The following is a 22,800-nucleotide window of genomic DNA, read 5'->3' as shown; positions in this document are numbered from 1 at the left end:
ATAATATTAAAAAGTAACAAGAAAATTACATAACAATAACGAGGCTATGAATAGTCCGGGTGTCCATTTGATATTCTTGTTCAGCAGTCTTATGGCTTGGTGGTAGAAGCTGTTAAAGTAGCCTTTTGGTCCTAGTCTTGGAGCTCCGGAACTGCTTGCCGTGTGGTAGCAGAGAAAACAGTCTATGACTTGGGTGACTAGTCTTTGACAATTTTTGTGCTTAGTATATAGGTCCTGGATGTCAGGAAGCTTGGCCCCAGTGATGTACTGGGCCGTATGCACTACCCTCTGTAGCGCCTTACGGTCAAATGCAGAGCAGTTGCCATACCAGGTGGTGATGCAAACGGTCAAGATGCTCTCGATGGTGCAGCTGAATAACTTTTTGAGGATCCTGAGGGGAAAAAGGTGTTGTCGTGCCATTTTCACAACTGTCTTAGTGTGTTTGGACCATGATAGTTTGTTGGCAAGGAGCCCTGAACACAGCCGAGGGGCCCCGGATACAAAGTATATTGAAAGCAGGTGCTTCCACACAATAGCGGACTGGTGGTCGGGAGCACCGGGACATTTCCCGGTGGCCTGAGGGTCATTTTGGCCTGCTGTGAATAGTCAACTTGACCAGCGATAATATAGCAAGCAGGAATGAGTTGGAGAATCCACGCATCAGGTGCGACTCTCGCTCTCTTGCTGCAGTGTCCCCGCGCACGGCAAAAATGACATCAGATGTCTCCGACGTACATAGCAACCGTCTCGTCTACCTGCTTCTCTACCGATAACATTTTAGACAAGTCGCATGGCGAAATGGACGGTCAGAAAAGGAAAAGTGGAGCAGAGAGGAAGAGAATAAAAAAAGAGAAAGGCCCTTGCCACAGACACAGCTAAATGCTGCAAAATAAGCGACATGTTTGCCAATAAGGGACCAGGTCTGTCAAAAACACTAGCTAAAACACACACCCCCAGAATGGCTAGCTAAGTAGCCTAGCTAATAATAGTGACACAACGACCGGTAGGCTAAACAGTTTGCACGTCTTAGGTCTTCGTGGAGGAATTATATCATAGCAATGAGTGCAACATAGCGATCACATTGGCTACATGTAGAAATAAATTCTCTATATGTATATTCTATATATAAAAATAAATAAACACACATGTAAGTATGTGGATACCCCTTTGAATTACTGGATTCAGCTACTTCAGCCACACCTGTTGCTGACAGCTGAATAAAATCGAGCACACCACCATGCAATCTCCATAGACAAACTTTGGCAGTAGAATGACCTTACTCAAGAGCTCAGTGACTTTCAACGTGGCACCATCATAGGATGCCACCTTTGCAACAAGTCAGTTTTGACACATTTCTGCCCTGCTAGGGTCAACTAGAGTCAACACATTTCTGCCCCAATCAACTGTAAGTGCTGTTATTGTGAAGTGGAAACGTCTAGGAGCAACAATGGCTCAGCCACAAAGTGGTAGGCCACCCAAGCTCACAAAACGGGACCACCGAGTGCTGAAGTGTCTGTTCTCGGTTGCAACACTCACTACAGAGTTCCAAATGGTCTCTGGAAGCAATGTCAGCACAATTAATGTTCTTTGGGAGCTTCATGAAATGGCTAAGCAGCCGCACACAAGCTTATGCCAAGCCAGCACCCGATGTCACAGGAAGGCCAAAAAGATCAAGGACATCAACCATCCGAGCCACTGCCTGTTCACCCCGCTATCATCCAGAAGGCGGGGTCAGTACACGTGCATCAAAGCTGGGACCGAGAGACTGAAAAACAGCTTCAATCTCAAGGCCATCAGACTGTTAAACAGTCATCACTAGCACATTAGAGGATGCTCCTATAAACATAGACTAGAAATCACTGGCCGCTTTAAGAAATGGAACACTGGTCACTTCGATAATGTTTACATATCTTGCATTACTCATCTCATATATGTATACTGTATTTTGTACTATTCTACTGTATCTTAGTCCAATGTCTGACATTGCTCGTCCATATATGTACAGTTGAATTCAGAAGTTTACATACACCTTAGCCAAATACATTTAAACTCAGTTTTTCACAATTCCTGACATTTAATCCTAGTAAAAATTCACTGTCTTAGGTCAATTAGGATCACCACTTTATTTAAAGAATGTGAAATGTCAGAATAATAGTAGAGAAGGATTTATTTCAGCTTTTATTTCTTTCATCACATTCCCAGTGGGTCAGAAGTTTACATACACTCAATTAGTATTTGGTAGCATTGCCTTTAAATTGTTTAACTTGGGTCAAATGTTCTGGGTAACCTTCCACAAGCTTCCCACAATAGGTTTTGTGGGAATTTTGGACCATTCCTCTGACAGAGCTGGTGTAACTGAGTCAGGTTTGTACGTGCTTTTTCAGTTCTGCCCACAACATTTCTATAGAATTGAGGTCAGGGCTTTGTGATGGCCATTCCAATACCTTGACTTTTTTGTCCTTAAGCCATTTCGCCACAACTTTGGAAGTATGCTTGGGGTCAATGTCGATTTGGAAGACCCATTTGCGACCAAGCTTTAACTTCTTGACTGATGTCCTGAGATGTTGCTTTAATATATCCACGTAATTTTCCTGCCTCATGATGCCATATTTTGTAAAGTGCACCAGTCCCTCCTGCAGAAAAGCACCGCCACAACATGATGCTGCCACCCCCGTGCTTCACGGTTGGGATGGTGTTCTTCGGCTTGCAAGCCTCCCCCTTTTTCCTCCAAACATAACGATGGTGATTATGGCCAAACAGTTCTATTTTTGTTTCAACAGACCAGAGGAAATTTCTCCAAAAAGTACGATCTTTGTCCCCATGTGCAGTTGCAAACCATAGTCTGGCTTTTTTTATGGTGGATTTGGAGCAGTGGCTTCTTCCTTGCTGAGCGGCCTTTCAGGTTATGTCGATATAGGACTCATTTTACTGTGGATATATATACTTTTGTACCGGTTTCCTCCAGCATCTTCACAAGGTCCTTTGCTGTTGTTCTGGGATTTATTTGCACTTTTCGCCAAAAAATTACATCCACAGGTACACCTACAATTGACTCAAATGATGTCAATTAGCCTTAGGAAAAATTACTTGTGTCATGCACAAAGTAGATGTCCTAACCGACTTGCCAAAACTATAGTTTGTTAACAAGAAATTTGTGGAGTGGTTGAAAAACGATTTTTAATGACTCCAACCTAAGTGTATGTAAACTTCCGAAACATCAATCAATTTGTCAACGGTTAAATATATCACAATCCACACGAAGGCCGAGCTGAAACCTTGGTGGGGGCATTTTTGGGGTCAAACGTGAAAATGGATTAGCCACATGAAAGTCATACAGTTGAAATGGACAGAAAACAGACAGTAAACAGGACATGGTTCGGTAACCTGATAGGAGGCTTACCTTCCAGCATTCACATAGTCCTTCCTGTGCTGCAGTAGAAAGTCTTTCAGCTTGGTGATGTTGGAGATCTGTCAATATGAATAGAAAATACATTACAGGAACGTTTATCAATTTCTTCATGTCTCCTTCTCCATTTGTTGACTACATCACAGTTCCTCTTCATGATTTTGGCCATGATTGTGGACTTTCATTGGTAAGATGTACCTGGAACCCCTTTCTTTTTACCAAACCAGTGTAAACATCTAAAGGGCTTATGAGATAACGATGCAGTATCTTGAGAAGTAGGCCTCTCTCTCAACAATGTCTCGCACACTATGTCTCGCACAGCCAAATGCTGGTAAGAAGTCAGAGGTTGGTGGATTTCATTCCTTCACTGGTGGACCAAAGAGTTAATTTCAGGCCTTGCTCACACGTCTCAAGTTAGGCCTTCTAAAACAACACAACTTTGCGTTCATTGACTCTGACAGGCGAACCTTGTCCATGTGTCTCTCTCTATCCATTCTGAACATTTACCAATTACTATTAGTTTACAGCAGGACATACCAAATTCAAAACAGGCAATTCCTTGTTAAATAGTACCAGTAAATAAAATTATACACTTCTATATAGCTGCCCTGACAGAAAACATTAAAATATGCCTAAAATTGTATAATCTGTCAACTATTTATCACAGATAAAATGTCAGAGTAAATGTGTGTGCAGGAAAACCAGAGGAAACTCGGTGGAATCCAATATTTACTCCTGTAATTCAGGTAACATCGAAAAATACCTAATTATTTCCCATCCACAGAGTAGAGCGCGAGAAGGACAGAAGTGTTTTTGAGTCCACACACAGCAGGCTCTGTTTGAGAAAAGGGAAAAAAAGAAAATAATCCAGACAAGCGAAGTATTCTACTGCTTGCATCAGTTAGCTGGTGTGGAATAGAGTTCCATGTAGTCATGGATCTTTGTAGTACTGTGCGCTTCCCATAGTCTGTTCTGGACTTGGGGACTGTGAAGAGAGCTCTGGTGGCATGTCTTGTGGGGTATGCATGGGTGTACCTTCAGCTTGTCAACACCTCTTATAAAAACAAGTAATGATGAAGTCAATCGCTCTTCCACTTTGAGCCATAAGAGGTTGACATTCATGTCATTAAAGTTAGCTCTCCATGTACTTTTAAGGGTCAGCCGTGCTGCCCTGTTCGAAGCCAACTGCAATTTCCCAAGTCCCTCTTTGTGGCCCCTGACCACACTACTGAACAGTAGTACAGGTGTGACAAAACCAAGGCCTGTAGGACCTGTCTCGTTGATAGTGTTAAGGCAGAGCAGCGCTTTATTATTGATAGACGTCTCCCCATCTTAGCTACTGTTGTAGCAATATGTTTTGACCATGGCAGTTTACAATCCAGGGTTACTCCAAGCAGTTTAGACAGTTTAGTCTTAAGGTGTGACATTGCTTCAGAGCAATTAGAACCAATCAGGTTTAAGGGATCAAATGTTATTTGTTATTTAGAGCACTTGTGCTTGTAAAGGGGTTGAGTGAAGCGAAACATTCCCATGGTTGAAAGGCAGGAGTGTGTTGTCTACCGTGTCTGGGCATCTCCAACAGTCAAAGGCCTGAGTGTTTGTTTTTCCAATTCTCCCAGGCACTTTCACTATATTTCTCACAGCTATAAACCCTAAACATGCTTAATATTGTAAATAAAATAAAATTCAAATCAAGGTTTATTGGTCACGTACACAGATTTGCAAATCCCGCAAGTGCAGCGAAATGCTTGTGTTTCCAGCTCCAACAGTGCAATAATAATACCTAGCATTTTTTTTAAACAATACGCACATAGTAGACCTACAATCCAGGGTCACTAGACCACTGGTGTGCTATTTGAAATCATCTACTTAAAATCAAAATGACAAACGTCATATTCTTAAATTCCATACAAGCCAATGTGTCTCTGCTTTGCCACACCTCACCAGCATGTGGCAGTAGGTCCCTAGTGTAAGAGCCCCGCTAGCTCTCAGGAGAGAACAGAGAGAAGATGTCAAGCATGCTGGTTTGGAGGGGATGGGTGATACATCTCCTTTGTGTATACATTTAGGTTCAGATTCTCACTACAACTTTCAGGGTTTGCAGGGGGTCACCGGGATCAATTGCTCTTGTAACTTAAGACTCTAAAGAGCAAATAATACCTAAACAATGAGTAAAGGGGGTAACCTTGTGCTTGAGGCTGGAGGAGTGTGTGTGCATGATGTCTTTGCCAAAGTATGTGAATTTATATGAATATGTGCTTGCGTGTGTGTGTAGCGAGGCAGCAGGAGGAGAGTCTGCCAAGCTAAATCTAATTTCATCATGAAGGACCCCCAATTTACCTCCACTCTCTCCTACTCCTAAGCCTGAACAATGCGCAAACAAACCGTCACAGGGGTTTAGCCAGCAGATTTGGTAACTGAGCTAATTTTATAATGATCGCCCAGCAGTCATTTATGTCTCCATGGCTTGACCCCTCTCTGTCCATTTTGAAGCATGTCTAAATCTCCTTTTAGATATAGCCTAGCCCAGCGGTCACCAACACGTCGATTGCAATCGGCTGGTCGAGCTCAAAGGCATTCCTAGTCCATCGCCAAACATTGCTGTAAAAAAAACTAAAAGGTTCCTCTCAGCCATGAGGCTGAGAGGAAAATGTGCAGTTTTATAGTTAATTAAAGCTAAAATATAGGTGTGTTGACTGTGATAAAGGCACTGGATTATGCTCTACCTTATTTTCTAAATGAACAAATGAAACAGGAACTGGCATGGTGCATATAGCCATAAGAAGCAGTGATATGCCTCAATGCAGTCATACTCGTGGCTTTTTGGGAGTGTGGCTTTCAGATAGTTTTTTTGGGCAACCAATCCAGTGAATGCCATCCCAGGTTACCTGTTCTGTTATATTTAATCAAATCTGACTGTGATAAGGATGCAACCAGGCCTGACGCAGATGGCGGTTACTCATGTGCAGGACATAAAGACTTCTTTTGAACTGTTCATCCCAGACACCATCCAAAAAATCATTCTGGACTGCACTAATTTGGAGGGAAGGTGTGTTTTTGGAGAGAGATGGACCAAACTCATTTCAAATCAAATGTTATTAGTCACATGCGTGAAATACAACAGGTGTAGACCTTACAGTGAAATGCTTACTTGCGAGCCCCTAACCAACAATGCAGTTTAAAAAAAATACGGACAAGAATAAGAAATAACAGTAGCAAGTAATTAAAGAGCAGCAGTAAAATAACAATAGCGAGACTATATACTGGGGGGTACCGGCACAGAGTCAATGTGCGGGGGCTCCGGTTAGTTGAGGTAATATGTACAGTTGAAGTCGGAAGTTTACATACACTTATGTTGGAGTCATTAAAACTCCTTTTCCAACCACTTATCAAATTTCTTGTCAACAAACTATAGTTTTGGCAAGTCAGTTAGGACATCTATTTTGTGCATGACACAAGTCATTTTTCCAACAATTGTTTACAGACAGATTATTTCACTGTATCACAATTCCAGTTTGTCAGAAGTTTACATACACTAAGTTGACTGTGCCTTTAAACAACTTGGAAAATTCCAGAAAATGTTGTAATGGCTGTAGAAGCTTCTGATAAGGTAATTGAAATCCTTTGAGTCAATTGGAGGTATACCTGTGGATGGATTTCAAGGCCTACCTTCAAACTCAGTGCCTCTTTGCTTGACATCATGGGAAAATCAAAAGAAATCAGCCAAGACCTCAGAACAAAAATTGTAGACCTCCACAAGTTTGGTTCATCCTTGGGAGCAATTTCCAAACACCTGAAGGTACCACGTTCATCTGTACAAACAATAGCACGCAAGTATAAACACCATGGGACCACACAGCCGTCATACCGCTCAGGAAGGAGACGCGTTCTGTCTCCTAGATATGAACGTACTTTGGTGCGAAAAGTGCAAATCAATCCCAGAACAACAGCAAAGGATCTTGTGAAGATGCTGGAGGAAACAGGTACAAAAGTATCTATATCCACAGTAAAACTAGTCCTATATTGACATGACCTGAAAGGCCGCTCAGCAAGGAAGAAGCCACTGCTCCAAAACCACCATAAAAAAGTCAGACTACGGTTTGCAACTGCACATGGGGAAAATATTGTACTTTTTGGAGAAATGTCCTCTGGTCTGATGAAACAAAAATAGAACTGTTTGGCCATAATGACCATCGTTGTGTTTGGAGGAAAAAGGGGGAGGCTTGCAAGGCGAAGAACACCATCCCAAACGTGAAGGGACTGCTTTGCTGCAGGAGGGACTGGTGCACTTCACAAAATAGATGGCATCATGAGGCAGGAAAACTGTGATATATTGAAGCAACATCTCAAGACATCAGTCAAGAATTTAAAGCATGGTCGCAAATGGGTCTTCCAAATGGACAATGACCCCAAGCATACTTCCAAAGTTGTGGCAAAATGGCAAAAAAGTCAAGGTATTGGAGTGGCCATCACAAAGCCCTGACCTCAATCCCATAGAAAATGTGTGGTCAGAACAGAAAAAGCGTGTGCGAGCAAGGAGGCCTACAAACCTGCCTCAGTTACACCAGCTCTGTCAAGAGGAATGGGCCAAAATTCACCTAACTTATTGTGGGAAGCTTGTGGAAGGCTATCCGAAACATTTGACCCAAGTTAAACAATTTAAAGGCAATGCTACCAAATACTAATTGAGTGCATGTAAACTTCTGACCCACTGGGAATGTGATGAAAGAAATAAAAGCTGAAATCAATCTGTACTATTATTCTGACATTTCAAATTCTTTAAATAAAGTGGTGATCCTAACTGACATAAGACAGGGCATTTTAACTAGGATTAAATGTCAGAAATTGTGAAAAACTGAGTTTAAATGTATTTGGCTAAGGTGAATGTAAACTTCTGACTTCAACTGTACATGTAGGTAGAGTTATTAAAGTGACAATGCATAGATGATAACAGAGAGTAGCAGCAGTGTAAGGGGGGGAGGGGGGGGGGGGGTACTGCTTTCCGTGCGATAGCAGAGAGAACAGTCCATGACTAGGGTGTCTGGAGTTTTTTACCATTTTTAGGGCCTTCCGCTGACACCGCCTGGTATAGAGGTCTTGGATGGCAGGAAGCTTGGCCAATGTGATGTACTGGGCCGTTCACATTACCCTCTGTAGTGCCTTGCGGTTGGAAGCCGAGCAGTTGTCATACAAGGCAGTGATGCAGCCAGTCAGGATGATCTCGATGGTGCAGCTGTAGAACCTTTTGAGGATCTGAGGACCCATGCCAAATATTTTCAGTCTCCTGAGGGGGAATAGGTTTGGGGTTCTTATCCTTGTTGTTCTTTTCAGCTCCAATGGGGAATCCACAAAATCCCTGTGGGATGCAGAAATTGGCAGAGAACTTTTCAGTGCAACAATGTCTATGGAAAACTTTCACATTATTTCCAGGCTTTGATAACCAAGACACCAGACGAGCTCGGCGGCAGAGAGACAAGCTAGCTGCAATCAGGTCAGTGTGGGACAAGTGGGTGGACCGCCTTGCCCTGTCTTACAACCCTGGGCCTAACGTTACGGTTGATGAACAGCTTATACCATTTAGTGGCTGCTGCCCCTTCAGGCAGTACATGCCCGCAAAATATGAAACCAAGATCTGGGCTGCCTGTGATGCTGCTTCATCATATGCATGGAACTTGCAAGTGTATACGGGGAAACCAGATGGAGGAGCCCCTGAGAAGAACGAAGGAATGCGGGTTGCCCTGGATGTGATACAGTGACTCCGTGGCCACATCATCACATACGATATACTTTGCACAAGCTGGGACAGGAGCTCCTCAAGAGGAAGCTGATGATGGTAGGAACAGTACGAAAAAACAAGCCAGCGCTCCCACCTCAGCTGTTGAATACACAGAACAGGCCTATCAATTCCTCTAAGTTTGTGTTCACGGCCGACACGTCCCTAGTGTCCAACGTGCTAAAAAAAGGCAAAAATGGGGTACTCATGAGTATGCTGCATAGGGATGGGAAAATCTGTAGCCAGGAACATCAAAAACCAGAAATCATAATGGATTGCAATGCCACAAAAGGAGGGGTGGACAATTTAGACAAGCTGGTGACTGGCTACAGCTGCAAAAGAAGAATGCTAAGCTGGCCACTTGTGATATTCTTAAACTTTTTGGACAGCTCGGGATACAACGCATTTGTCATCTGGATGGTGTTAAACCCAGATTGGAACAGAGGGGAGCTCCAGAGGAGACAGCTCTTTGTCGAGGAGCTGGGCAAGGCATTGGTAAGACCTCAAATCCAGAGGAGGCAACATATCCCAAGGACCCCAGTTTCTGCAGCCATCGTGAAGAGAATTCAGGAGGAGGATGCTGGTGCCCCATTCGCCCGACCCACAGAACCAACAACTCCAATTCCGGAGCTAAGTGTGAGTGATGTTGTTGCATGTCTTTGTATGACACTCCTAACTTGGCCTGCTGTAACTATATGTGAGTGAGTGAGATGTTAGTCAAATTCCTGAACTAAGTGTTTTCATTAGGGATGCACGATATATTGGTGAACATATCGGAATCGGCCGATATTAGCTAAAAATGCCGTTATCAGTATCGGCCCGATGTCTAGTTTAACGCCGATGTGCAATACCGATGTCAAAGCTGACGTGCATACCTATATAACGTAGGTACATGACGTAATGGCGCCACGTAAAATGTTGCGCAACACAGCATTCCTAACCTAGCCTACAATGTCTGCTGTGTGGATCGAGCAGTCAACAGGTCGAGAAGTCATTTCAAAGAGTAAGAACATTTCAGCGAGACAACTCAAAAGGCGAAACCCATTAAAGCCAAGATAATGGGATTCATTGCCCTTGACAATCAACCATTCTCTGTCGTGGGTGATGTTGGCTTTCGCCGACTATTTTTCAGACGTTGCCCTACTGGAGTTACACAGTAATAGCGTCACTGCTATTAGCTTCTCGACATACTATGGACCGCTGTTTGGGTCTTTGCGTGTCAAAAAAGATACACATCAAATAACACTATTTGACCTGTTAAATAGTATTTTAATTTGACATGTCAAATAACAGTTCTATTATAGAATGTTGTGTGTTCTGAAATTGCACGTGCAAGCCAAGCGCCATCACTACTATCAGTAGCACTGTCGCCCGCAACTTCTGGGCTAGCTAGCTTTAGCGTGGTACCTAGCTAGCACCAATACAACCAGCCTGAAAACAATGACCAGTAGAAACTGCAGTCATTTTCATTATTCTTAGCAATGATTTAGGAATCGTGTGAGTAAGCATTAGCTAGGTAGCCACTTGTTGTTCGCCTATTGAAATTGAACTTCAGTTCATGAAAATAAATAGCTAGCCAGCTTACTTAACCCTGTTGCCCAAAGCTAACGTTATAGGCAGCCAGCTAGCTTTATCTGGCTAGTGAGGCTCGACCGGACTGGGTTATGTGTTGTGAAGCTAGCCACAATAAGGATTAGGCACAATAGTGGAATTTGAGGTTTGCCTTCAAAATAAAAGTACCACTTTGAAAGTGATGCAGAAGGTTACAATTGGTGGACTCATAATGTTAAACAAGGTTGGAATGTGAAGCAATGAAATGGGGTATCAGTCTACTTGGTGACACCCACAAAACACAACTGTGTAGAGTTTATGCAAATATTAGCGTTTTAGCTCTTATCGCAGGACTGTGACTGTGTGAAATCACCTCCCCAGTCAGCCTATTGTGTATTGACATTCATATTGCACTCTACAGCTTTACCTAAGGATTGGGGATCAGTGAAATTAGGTATCAGTTTACTCAATACCCAAGATAAGTTTTCCCAACGTCGTCCTCAGAGTGATCAGACTCCAAAACATCCATGCAGTATTGTTTTTCCTCGGGAATAGGGTTCAATACACATAGGTTGACAATAAATGTGGCTCAATTCACAGTTGTTTCAGAGTCCTGCAACAAGAGCTATGATGCTAATGTTCTCTGGGTGTCACTGAGTAGACTGATACCCCATGTCATTGATCCACAATCCATAGGTAAGGCTTGTCAGTGAAATAAGTATGCTCCCAATGCAATTCTAAAGTATAATACGTCCAGTGTGATTTCAACAGATTTGTCAAATTAACAAACGATTGTGTTTGTTGATTTAATATAATGACATTCCAGCCTCATTTAGCATGATCTATTCAATTATGGCATTCTACTATTTGTACTCATTTGCATCACTGTCAGTGACATACTTTTATTTTGAAGGCTAACTGCAAAGTCCACAATTTTGGCTAATCCTTATTGTGGCTAGCTTCACATAGATGGGTCCGACCACCATTAATCAAATAAGAACTGTCTTATAAATTAGGGTTATTTTAGATGACACCTAGCTATATAGTTAGCTACTGAAACAGATTGTCATTTTGCTATGTTTTTGGGGAAGAACAGTGTTTGTATCCATGAGCAGCTTTTTTTATATGATCAGCACTGTAGGTGCGCAAGACAACTTTACCAGCATCATAGCATGCCTATCGATGTATCGTTGTGACATATGAAACACGAGTGATAGTGTAATCAATGTGTAATAACTACGTTAAAAAATTGATGAACGTGTTACATTTTTATGTGCAGTCATATTCAGGTCCTGATAGGTCAACAAGCTTATTTGACTTGTGTCTTTTTTGACACGCAAAGACCCAAAACGGTGTTCTGTAGAAATCATGGTTGAGAATGAAACGACTGAACAGATGAACAACGAAACAACACAGCAAGTAAGTGAAAGAAATAGGTTTTGATTATGTTTTACTGGTAATGGGGATATACGTAAATGCCAACAAAATAACTTTTTGGTCAGTGTGGTGTGTGTAACCTTTATTTAACTAGGCAAGTCAGTTAAGAACATATTCTTATTTACGACTGCCTACCTAGGGCAAACCCAGATGACGCTGGGCCAAATTGTGCGCAGCGCTATGGGACTCCCAATCACAGCCGGATGTGATACAGCCTGGATTCGAACCAGGGACTTTAGTGACGCCTCTTGCACTGAGATGCAGTGCCTTAGACCGCTGCGTCCATGTGTGTCTGTTAAATAGTTAACAGTACTAGACTGCTTAAAAGGCAGTAAATTAAATATCGGTATCATGTTTTTTGGCAAGGAAAATATCAGATATCGGTATCGGCCAAATATGTTAAATCGGTGCATCACTAGTTTTCATCATTCTAGATTGCAACCGGTAGCAACAAGAAGAAGCGCTGCCATGTGGGTGGAACCAAGAAGAACAGGAAGACACAGTACACATGCATCAAGTGCAGGAAATACATTTGCAACACACACACAGTAAAACTCTGTCCCTCATGTGGTGTGTAGACCGGCCCCCATTTGTATTCAATGGGGCTCATTTATTATTTCCATAAAATACTGTATGTAAAATGTGTCCTTCCAATTTGTTCAGTTCAAAGCAAAAAACATCTATAGCGATGAAAAACTTGTTTCATTTATATTTGTTCAAGATACGTGATTTATACCACCCATGTCTTAGATTGTTTACAAAAATCACATTTTATTCCAAAAAATGAATAGCGCTTTTATTGATAAATGTGATCTAGCAGAGGTAAATGGCAAATATTAACCATGTATGCTGTCTATATTGCTTATAATTGAAATAAGGGTCAAAGACAAGACGTGTACATTTGGTGTCCAAAGACCATTCATTTAACATAGAAAAATAAATATATATAAATATAATATTAAATCACTCAACTCTTACCCCCCTTTTGACCCAGAAATATTTGTGTTGCAAACTATTAAATTAAGGGAGTTATTGAGCTCTAAAGTGTCAAAATGTCCTTCAGTGTAACTGTCCAGGTAAAAATTCTAATAACAAAAAATATTTTTTAAATTGTAGATATTCATCCTAAAAATATAAATGAACTCCCATGTCATAATTGTGTTAGTGTTTGCAACAATATATAGAATAATGGGCAACATACTGTATCGAAAAAAACATTTAAACTTGAATAACTTTTGTCCAGACTTTTGCACTTCATCAAGGTCATTCAGTATAACAAAGGTAAAAATCTATTTTAAAGCATATCACATGATAATCATGTGACAGTGTGTGACACCACACATCAATGTGATGAGGGAAGTAAATCTCTGAAAAATTTGATGATTTCACCCACGAGTAAAATTTGTAACAAAAACGCATGTCCTTCAGTACAACACAGAAAACATACTTTTAATGTTATTATTTTATAAAAAGCTATATTAAATATGAAAAGGATCATCCTTATAGGTCAAGGTGATTACTTTATATAGGTGACCAAGGAACTGCCTGTTAACCTGTTGGGGCTAGGGGGCAGTATTTGCACGGCCGGATAAAAAAAACGTACCCGATTTGATCTGGTTACTACTCCTGCCCAGAAACTAGAATATGCATATAATTAGTAGATTTGGATAGAAAACACTCTAAAGTTTCTAAAACTGTTTGAATGGTGTCTGTGAGGATAACAGAACTCATATGGCAGGCCAAAACCTGAGAAGATTCCATACAGGAAGTGCCCTGTCTGACAATTTGTTGTCCTTCTGTTGCATCTCTATCGAAAATACAGCATCTGTGCTGTAACGTGACACTTTCTAAGGCTCCCATTGGCTCTCTAAAGCCGCCAGAAAGTGGAATGGGCAAAGTACAACAGCTCTGTTTGTTTGTGGTCAGCCTGGGGACAGTGACACAGATGCGCGTTCATGAGAATTCTCAAATTTTTTCTTTCAGCCTTTGAATGAATACAACGTTGCCCGGTTGGAATATTATCGCTATTTTACGAGAAAAATAGCATAAAAAATAGATTTTAAACATCGTTTGACATGCTTCTAAGTACGGTAATGGGATATTTTGAATTTTTTTGTCACGAAACGCGACCTGAACGCACGAACAAAACGGAGCTATTTCAATATGGATGTCCTAGCTGTGATTGAATCTTGGCTTAGGAAGTCCACCAAAAACTGTGAAATCTTCATCCCTAACTACAACGTTTTCAGACAAGATAGAACGACCAAAGGGGGCGGTGTTGCAATCTACTGCAGAGATAGCCTGCAGAGATCTGTCCTGCTATCCAGGTCTGTACCCAAACAATTTGAACTTCTACTTTTAAAAATCCACCTCTCCAAAAACAAGTCTCTCACCGTTGCCGCCTGCTATAGACCCCCCTCGGCCCCTAGCTGTACTCTGGACACCATATGTGAACTGATTGCCCCCCATCTATCTTCAGAGCTCGTGCTACTAGGCGACCTAAACTGGGACATGCTTAACACCCCAGCCATTCTACAATCCAAGCTTGATGCCCTCAATCTCACACAAATTATTAATGAACCCACCAGGTACAAGCCCAAAGCCGCAAACACTGGCACCCTCATAGATATCATCCTAACCAATGTGCCCTCTAATTACACCTCTGCTGTTTTCAACCAAGATCTCAGCGATCACTGCCTCATTGCCTGCACCCGTAATGGGTCAGCGGTCAAACGACCTCCACTCATCACTGTCAAACGCTCCCTGAAACATTTCAACGAGCAAGCCTTTCTAATCGACCTGGCCCTGGTATCCTGGAAGGATATTGACCTCATCCCGTCAGTAGAGGATGCCTGGTTATTTTTTTTAAATGCCTTCCTCTCCATCTTAAATAAGCATGCCCCTTTCAAGAAATTTAGAACCAGGAACAGATATAGCCCTTGGTTCTCCCCAGACCTGACTGCCCTTAACCAACACAAAAATATCCTGTGGCGTTCTGCATTAGCTTCGAACTGCCCCGCGATATGCAACTTTTTAGGGAAGTTAGAAACCAATGCACACAGGCAGTTAGAAATGCCAAGGCTAGCTTTTTCAAACAGAAATTTGCTTCGTGCAACTCCAACTCTAAAAAGTTCTGGGACATTGTAAAGTCCATGGAGAATAAGAACACCTCCTCCCAACTGCCCACTGCACTGAGGATAGGAAACTCTGTCACCACCGATAAGCCCACTATAATTGAGAATTTCAATAAGCATTTTTCTACGGCTGGCCATGCTTTCCACCTAACTACCCCTACTGCATTCAACAGCACTGCACCCCCCACAGCTACTCGCCCAAGCCTCCCCCATTTCTCCTTCTCCCAAATCCATCCAGCTGATGTTCTGAAAGAGCTGCAAAATCTGGACCCCTACAAATCAGCTGGGCTTGACAATCTGGACCCTTTCTTTCTAAAATTATCTGCCGAAATTATTGCAACCCCTATTACTAGCCTGTTCAACCTCTTTCGTGTCGTCTGAGATTCCCATAGATTGGAAAGCAGCTGCTGTCATCCCCCTCTTCAAAGGAGGTGACACTCTTGACCCAAATTGCTACAGACCTATATCCATCCTACCCTGCCTTTCTAAGGTCTTCGAAAGCCAAGTCAACAAACAGATTACCGACTATTTCGAATCCCACCGCACCCTCTCCGCTATGCAATCTGGTTTCAGAGCTGGTCATGGGTGCACCTCAGCCACGCTCAAGGTCCTAAACGACATCGTAACCGCCATCGATAAGAAACAATACTGTGCTGCCGTATTCATTGACCTGGCCAAAGCTTTTGACTCTGTTAATCACCACAACCTCATCGGCAGACTTAGTAGCCTTGGTTTCTCAAACGATTGCGTCGCCTGGTTCACCAACTACTTCTCTGACAGAGTTCAGTGTGTCAAATCGGAGGGCCTACTGTCTGGACCTCTGGCAGTCTCTATGGGGGTACCACAGGGTTCAATTCTTGGGCCAACTCTTTTCTCTGTATACATAAATGATGTCGCTCTTGCTGCTGGTGAATCTCTGATCCACCTCTACGCAGACGACACCATTCTGTATACTTCTGGCCCTTCTTTGGACACTGTGTTAACAACCCTCCAGACGAGCTTTAATGCCATTCAACTCTCCTTCCGTGGTCTCCAACTGCTCCTAAACACAAGTAAAACTAAATGCATGCTCTTCAACCGATCGCTGCCTGCACCTGCCCGCCCATCCAGCATAACTTCTCTGGACGGTTCTAACTTAGAATTTGTGGACAACTACAAATACCTAGGTGTCTGGTTAGACTGTAAACTCTCCTTCCAGACTCACATCAATCATCTCCAATCCAAAGTGAAATCTAGAATTGGCTTCCTATTTCGCAACAAAGCATCCTTCACTCATGCTGCCAAACATACCCTCGTAAAACTGACCATCCTACCAATCCTCGACTTCGGCGATGTCATTTACAAAATAGCCTCCAATACCCTACTCAACAAGCTGGATGCAGTCTATCACAGTGCCATCCGTTTTGTCACCAAAGCCCCATATACAACCCACCACTGCGACCTGTATGCTCTCGTTGGCTGGCCTTCACTTCATAATCGTCGCCAAACACATTGGCTCCAGGTCATCTACAAGACCCTGCTAGGTAAAGTCCCCCCTTATCTCCGCTCACTGGTCACCATAGCAGCACCCACCTGTAGCACGCGCTCCAGCAGGTATATCTCTCTGGTCACCCCTAAAGCCAACTCCTCCTTTGGCCGTCTCTCCTTCCAGTTCTCTGCTGCCAATGACTGGAACGAACTACAAAAATCTCTGAAACTGGAAACACTTATCTCCCTCACTAGCTTTAAGCACCAGCTGTCAGAGCAGCTCACAGATCACTGCACCTGTACATAGCCCATCTATAATTTAGCCCAAACTACTACCTCTTCCCCTACTGTATTTATTTATTTTATTTATTTTGCTCCTTTGCACCATATTATTTATATTTGAACTTTGAACTTTCTTCAAACTACAAATCTACCATTCCAGTGTTTTTCTTGCTATACTTTATTTACTTTGCCACCATGGCATTTTTTTTGCCTTTACCTCCCTTATCTCACATCATTTGCTCACATTGTATATAGTCTTATTTTTTTCTACTGTATTATTGACTGTATGTTGTTTACTCCATGTGTAACTCTGTGTTGTTGTATGTTGTCGAACTGCTTTGCTTTATCTTGGCCAGGTCGCAATTGTAAATGAGAACTTGTTCTCAACTTGCCTACCTGGTTAAATAAAGGTGAAATAAATAAATAAATAAATAAATAAAATATAACTATGGATTATTTGGAACCAAAACAGCATTTGTTGTTGAAGTAGAAGTCCTGGGAGTGCATTCTGACGAAGAACAGCAAAGGTAATACAATTTTTCTAATAGTAATTCTGAGTTTAGGTTGTCCCAAACTTGGTGGGTGTCAAAATAGCTAGCCGTGATGGCCGGGCTATGTACTCAGAATATTGCAAAATGTGCTTTTGCCGAAAAGCTATTTTAAAATCTGACACCACGATTGCATAAAGGAGTTCTGTATCTATAATTCTTAAAATAATTTGTATGTATTTTGTCAACGTTTATCATGAGTAATTTAGTAAATTCACCGGAAGTTTTCGGTGGGTATGCTAGTTCTGAACATATACATGCTAATGTAAAAAGCTGGTTTTTGATATAAATATGAACTTGATTGAACAAAACATGCATGTATTGTATAACATAATGTCCTAGGAGTGTCATCTGATGAAGATCATCAAAGGTTAGTGCTGCATTTAGCTGTGGTTTTGGTTTTTGTGACATATATGCTTGCTTTGAAAATGGCTGTGTGATTATTTTTGGCAGGGTACTCTCCTGACATAATCTAATATTTTGCTTTCGCTGTAAAGCCTTTTTGAAAATCGGACAATGTGGTTAGATTAACGAGAGTATTGTCTTTAAAATGGTGTAAAATAGTCATATGTTTGAGAAATTGAAGTTATAGCATTTTTGAGGTATTTGTATTTCGCGCCACGCGATTCCACTGGCTGTTGACTAGGGTGGGACCTAGCCCAGTGAAGTTAAATATGTTTATGTATGAAATCCGTCCTTCAGTATCACCATTTGTCCTTCAGCACAAAAAAAGTTTAATGTTATAACACAATGTCACCCGTTATGCTGAATGACAGTAGCGTTGTTATCCCATGTTTTCACAAGTTTACAACATTTAATCATGCAATTCATATTTACTTGTTGTATGAATACTGAATATTATCATTTGAAACTATTTTATGGCATTTTAAGGTATTACAAGGCACATTATCTTTATACTGTAGACTAGCCAGAAATAAAGCAAGGTATTGTTTTCATGGTTTTATGCCACTGTCGGCAACAGAATAGGATATAATAGGATATAAAGCTGGTTGGATAACACCTAACATTAAGTTGCACTATTACACTGTAGTTAATGTTTTATTGCACTGCAATTAAGGTATAATTGATGGATTATATTAGTTCATATAATATCAAACTCACACACAAATATTGGATTAAAAATGGATTATGAATTATATTAGTTAATCACTGCTTCACATTTGGGGCACTTTATGAAAAATCGAGACTGTACAAGTTTGAATTGAAGTAGTTTGTGGTGTGGGGGCTGTGGTGTGGGGGCTGTGCTTTGGCAAAGTGGGTGGGGTTATATCCTGCCTGTTTGGCCCTGTCCGGGGGTATCATCGGATGGGGCCACAGTGTCTTCTGATCCCTCCTGTCTCAGCCTCCAGTATTTATGCTGCAGTAGTTTATGTGCCGGGGGGCTAGGGTCAGTCTGTTACATCTGGAGTATTCTCTTGTCTTATCCGGTGTCCTGTGTGAATTTAAATATGCTCCCTCTAATTCTCTCTCTTTCTTTCTTTCTCTCGGAGGACCTGAGCCCTAGGACCATGCCTCGGGACTACCTGGCATGATGACTCCTTGCTGTCCCCAGTCCACCTGGCCATGCTGCTGCTCCAGTTTCAACTGTTCTGCCTGCGGCTACGGAACCCTGACCTGTTCACCGGACGTGCTTGTTGCACCCTCGACAACTACTATGATTATTATTATTTGACCATGCTGGTCATTTATGAACATTTTAACATCTTGACCATGTTCTGTTATAATATCCACCCGGCACAGCCAGAAGAGGACTGGTCACCCCTCATAGCCTGGTTCCTCTCTAGGTTTCTTCCTAGGTTTTTGGCCTTTCTAGGGAGTTTTTCCTAGGGAGTTTTTCCATTCTTTCACATGCATTGCTTGCTGTTTGGGGTTTTAGGCTGGGTTTCTGTACAGCACTTTGAGATTTCAGCTGATATACGAAGGGCTATATAAATAAATTTGATTTCGTTTGATGGGCATTTTATGTAGCTATTTTGTGTAGGTATCTTGAAATTGCATTAGTGTACCTGCATTGAATAGAAGTTAGTTTAACAATACCAGTTAGTTTAACAATGCATAATTACAACATTAACTACCATGTAATAATCGTGTAATAATGCAACTAAATGCAACATAAAGTGTTGCCGCAGGCTCAAATTATAGTTAAATGATTATTATTAACATTAGCAATGAAATAGTAACAAAACATGTTTGAGAGAGAAAGGGAGAGGGAGTTGATTTAAATTTTAAACTTTGATTAAGTGTTATCATTGTATAGCCTACTATTAATAGACTACTAAACATTTAATGGATGCGAATCCTATTCTGGGCCAGTGTCATAACTATTACATTTATAAAAATTTGCCATCAGAGTCGGTATGATGTCACTCCTGATCATCCACCGATCCATACAATGACACAGATTAAAACCTGTTAACCTGTTTGGGATAGGGGGCAGTATTTTCACGGCCGGATGAAAAAAACGTACCCGATTTAAACTGGTTACTACTCTTGCCCAAAACGAGAATATGCATATTATTAGCAGATTTTGATAGAAACACTCTGAAGTTTCTAAAACTGTTTGAATGGTGTCTGTGAGTATAACAGAACTCATATGGAAGGCAAAAACCTGAGAAGATTCCAAGCAGGAAGTGGCCTGTCTGAGAATTTGTAGTTCTTCTTTCAGGTCCCTTTCGAAACTACAGTATCTGTGGGGTTACGACCATGCTATTTTTCTTTTCCTCTTTGAATGAATACACTATTGTCCGGTTGGAATATTGTCGCTATTTTACGAGAAAAATACCATAAAATGTGATTTTAAACAGCATTTGACATGCTTCTAAGTACGGTAAAGGAACATTTTGAATTTGTCGTCTCGAAATGCGCTCGTGCGTTACCCTTTGGATAGTGACCTGAACGCACGAACAAAACGGAGGTATTTGGACATAACTATGGATTATTTGGAACAAAAACAACATTTCTTGTGGAAGTAGCAGTCCTGGGAGTGCATTCTGACGAAGATCAGCAAAGGTAATACAATATTTCTAATAGTAATTCTGAGTTTAGTGAGCCCCGAACTTGGCGGGTGTCAAAATAGCTAGCCGTGATGGTTGAGCTATGTACTCAGAATATTGCAAAATGTGCTTTCGCCGAAAAGCTATTTTAAAATCTGACATAGCGATTGCATAAAGGAGTTCTGTATCTATAATTCTTAAAATAATTGTTATGTATTTTGTCAACGTTTATGATGAGTAATTTAGTAAATTCACCGGAAGTTTTGGGTGGGAATGCATGTTCTGAACATCACATGCAAATGTAAAAAGCTGTTTTTGGATATAAATATGAACTTGATTGAACAAAACATGCATGTATTGTATAACATAATGTCCTAGGAGTGTCATCTGATGAAGATCATCAAAGGTTAGTGCTTCATTTAGCTGTGTTTTGGGTTTATGTGACATTATATGCTTGGAAAATGGCTGTGTCATTGTTTTTGGCTATATACTCTCCTAACATAATCTAATGTTTTGCTTTCGCTGTAAAGCCTTTTTGAAATCGGACAATGTGGTTACATTAAGGAGAAGTGTATCTTTAAAATGGTGTAAAATAGTCGTATGTTTGAGAAATTGAAATTAGATTTTTGATGTTTTGTATTTCGCGCCATGCTGTTCCATTGGATGTTGGCTAGGCATTCCGCTAGTCCTCTTAAATCAGAGGCGCTGTGAAAAAAAATCTAACAAATAAATGTGGTGATGAACTTAACTCCAGTATCCACTGAAGGAAACTCTTGAGCAGCCCCCTGAACAACTTCTACAAGTACAACATGAACCTGCACCTCCAGAGCTGGAGCAAGCATCTGAGTCCTTGACTCCAAGGAGCAATCCCTTGAGCCTCAATCTCAAACACTGAAGCAACCACTTGCTTCCTCCATTCCAGAAAAAGTGGGAAAAAAGGTATAAAAGCGTTGCAAGTGGCTGCAAAAGGAAAAACGAGAACTAAAGAACAAAACTCTCCAACTGGAAATGCAACTAAAACAATCACAACAAAAAAGCGTCAAATTCCGAAAGGGCATGCAAAGGTCAAATAAATTCAAACGCAATCTAAGTGAAAAATAAAGGCCACGAGGGAAAAAGAAAAATGTCTTTAGTGAAGAAAACACAGTTCATTGCATTTCTCAGTAGAGATGAAAATCGTCACCTTCTCTCAGGGAAGAAAGACACGGTCACGCAAAAGAAGTTGGTTCAGAGGCGCATACTCATTAAATCTCTAAAATAACTCCATGCAGAGTACAATTCAGAGGTGGAAGGGACACTCGCTGTCATACAGACAGTTTTTACGACTGCGGCCATTTTACATTACAGAGACAAAGGCACATGACCGCAACACCTGTGCGTGTCTCAATCACGAGAATGTGAAACTTCTAGTTGACAGGTTGAGCCAAAGCGGGTTGCTGAAAACCTCAAGCGTTTCATGTTACTGTATTCCATTGTCTGTGATCTCAAGAACAAGTAATGCATGTACCGTGTTTGTGCAAAGTGTTGCTATGATGAGGTAGAGCTGGCCCTACCTGAAGAGAATGCACCGATGTTCATGGCAACAGTGGCAAAGGGAGAAATCAAGCAACGGAGAAAGTTCATTCACTGATTTTGTGAAGACAAAAAAAAACAGATGGGCACTTGGCTCGATCTGGTTAAAAACTTCAACGAGAAACTGGATGCTCTTGCGAGGCACCAGTTTAACTGGTTGCAACAAGTTGAGCAGTGCCGAAATTATTGTTATTGCTGAAGGAATCGCATTTAATCAATATTTGTGGGCCATATTGATATGTGTCATTCAGGGTAACAAAATATTGTCATACAATACCTTTGTTTTGTTGACTCAGAGACAAAAACAAATCTCAAATGATGAAGTGACATTTTTTTTCAGTGTAAGGCAGGAAGTTTTGTAAAAAACCTTCAAGAAATTTTGAGTTGTACCCGTGACACATCAAAAATGTGGTATTCAACATAATGTAATTTTTTTCTGGGTAGTTATAATTCTGCCAGACCAAGCATGGATATATAACCTTGTGATTATGAAAAATGAAAATGATTTTTTTTTTAACACTTAGTGTTATACTGAATGGCATTTTACTAGGATACATTCATATGAATCATAATAAAAAAAAATATTGGCTTTATTCTTGAATAGAAATAATAAGTG

The 22,800-nt window shown here is 41.2% G+C and overlaps 1 protein-coding gene across 1 annotated transcript in view; it reads right to left on the bottom strand.

The window, feature by feature from the left end:
- Positions 1–22,800, bottom strand: part of LOC115150189 (syntaxin-18-like) — a 49,216-nt gene that overhangs the window by 6,457 nt on the left and 19,959 nt on the right. Inside the window, exon 2 of the mRNA XM_029693197.1 lies at positions 3,401–3,468. Within this exon, the coding sequence (XP_029549057.1) occupies positions 3,401–3,468 (68 nt within the window). The remainder of the gene's footprint in view (positions 1–3,400; positions 3,469–22,800) is intronic.

This window comes from Salmo trutta, chromosome 16 (assembly GCF_901001165.1).
Source record: "Salmo trutta chromosome 16, fSalTru1.1, whole genome shotgun sequence".
Taxonomy (NCBI): domain Eukaryota; kingdom Metazoa; phylum Chordata; class Actinopteri; order Salmoniformes; family Salmonidae; genus Salmo; species Salmo trutta.
Note: the sequence above shows the minus strand (reverse complement) of the source record. Positions and strands in the feature narration are given on the sequence as shown.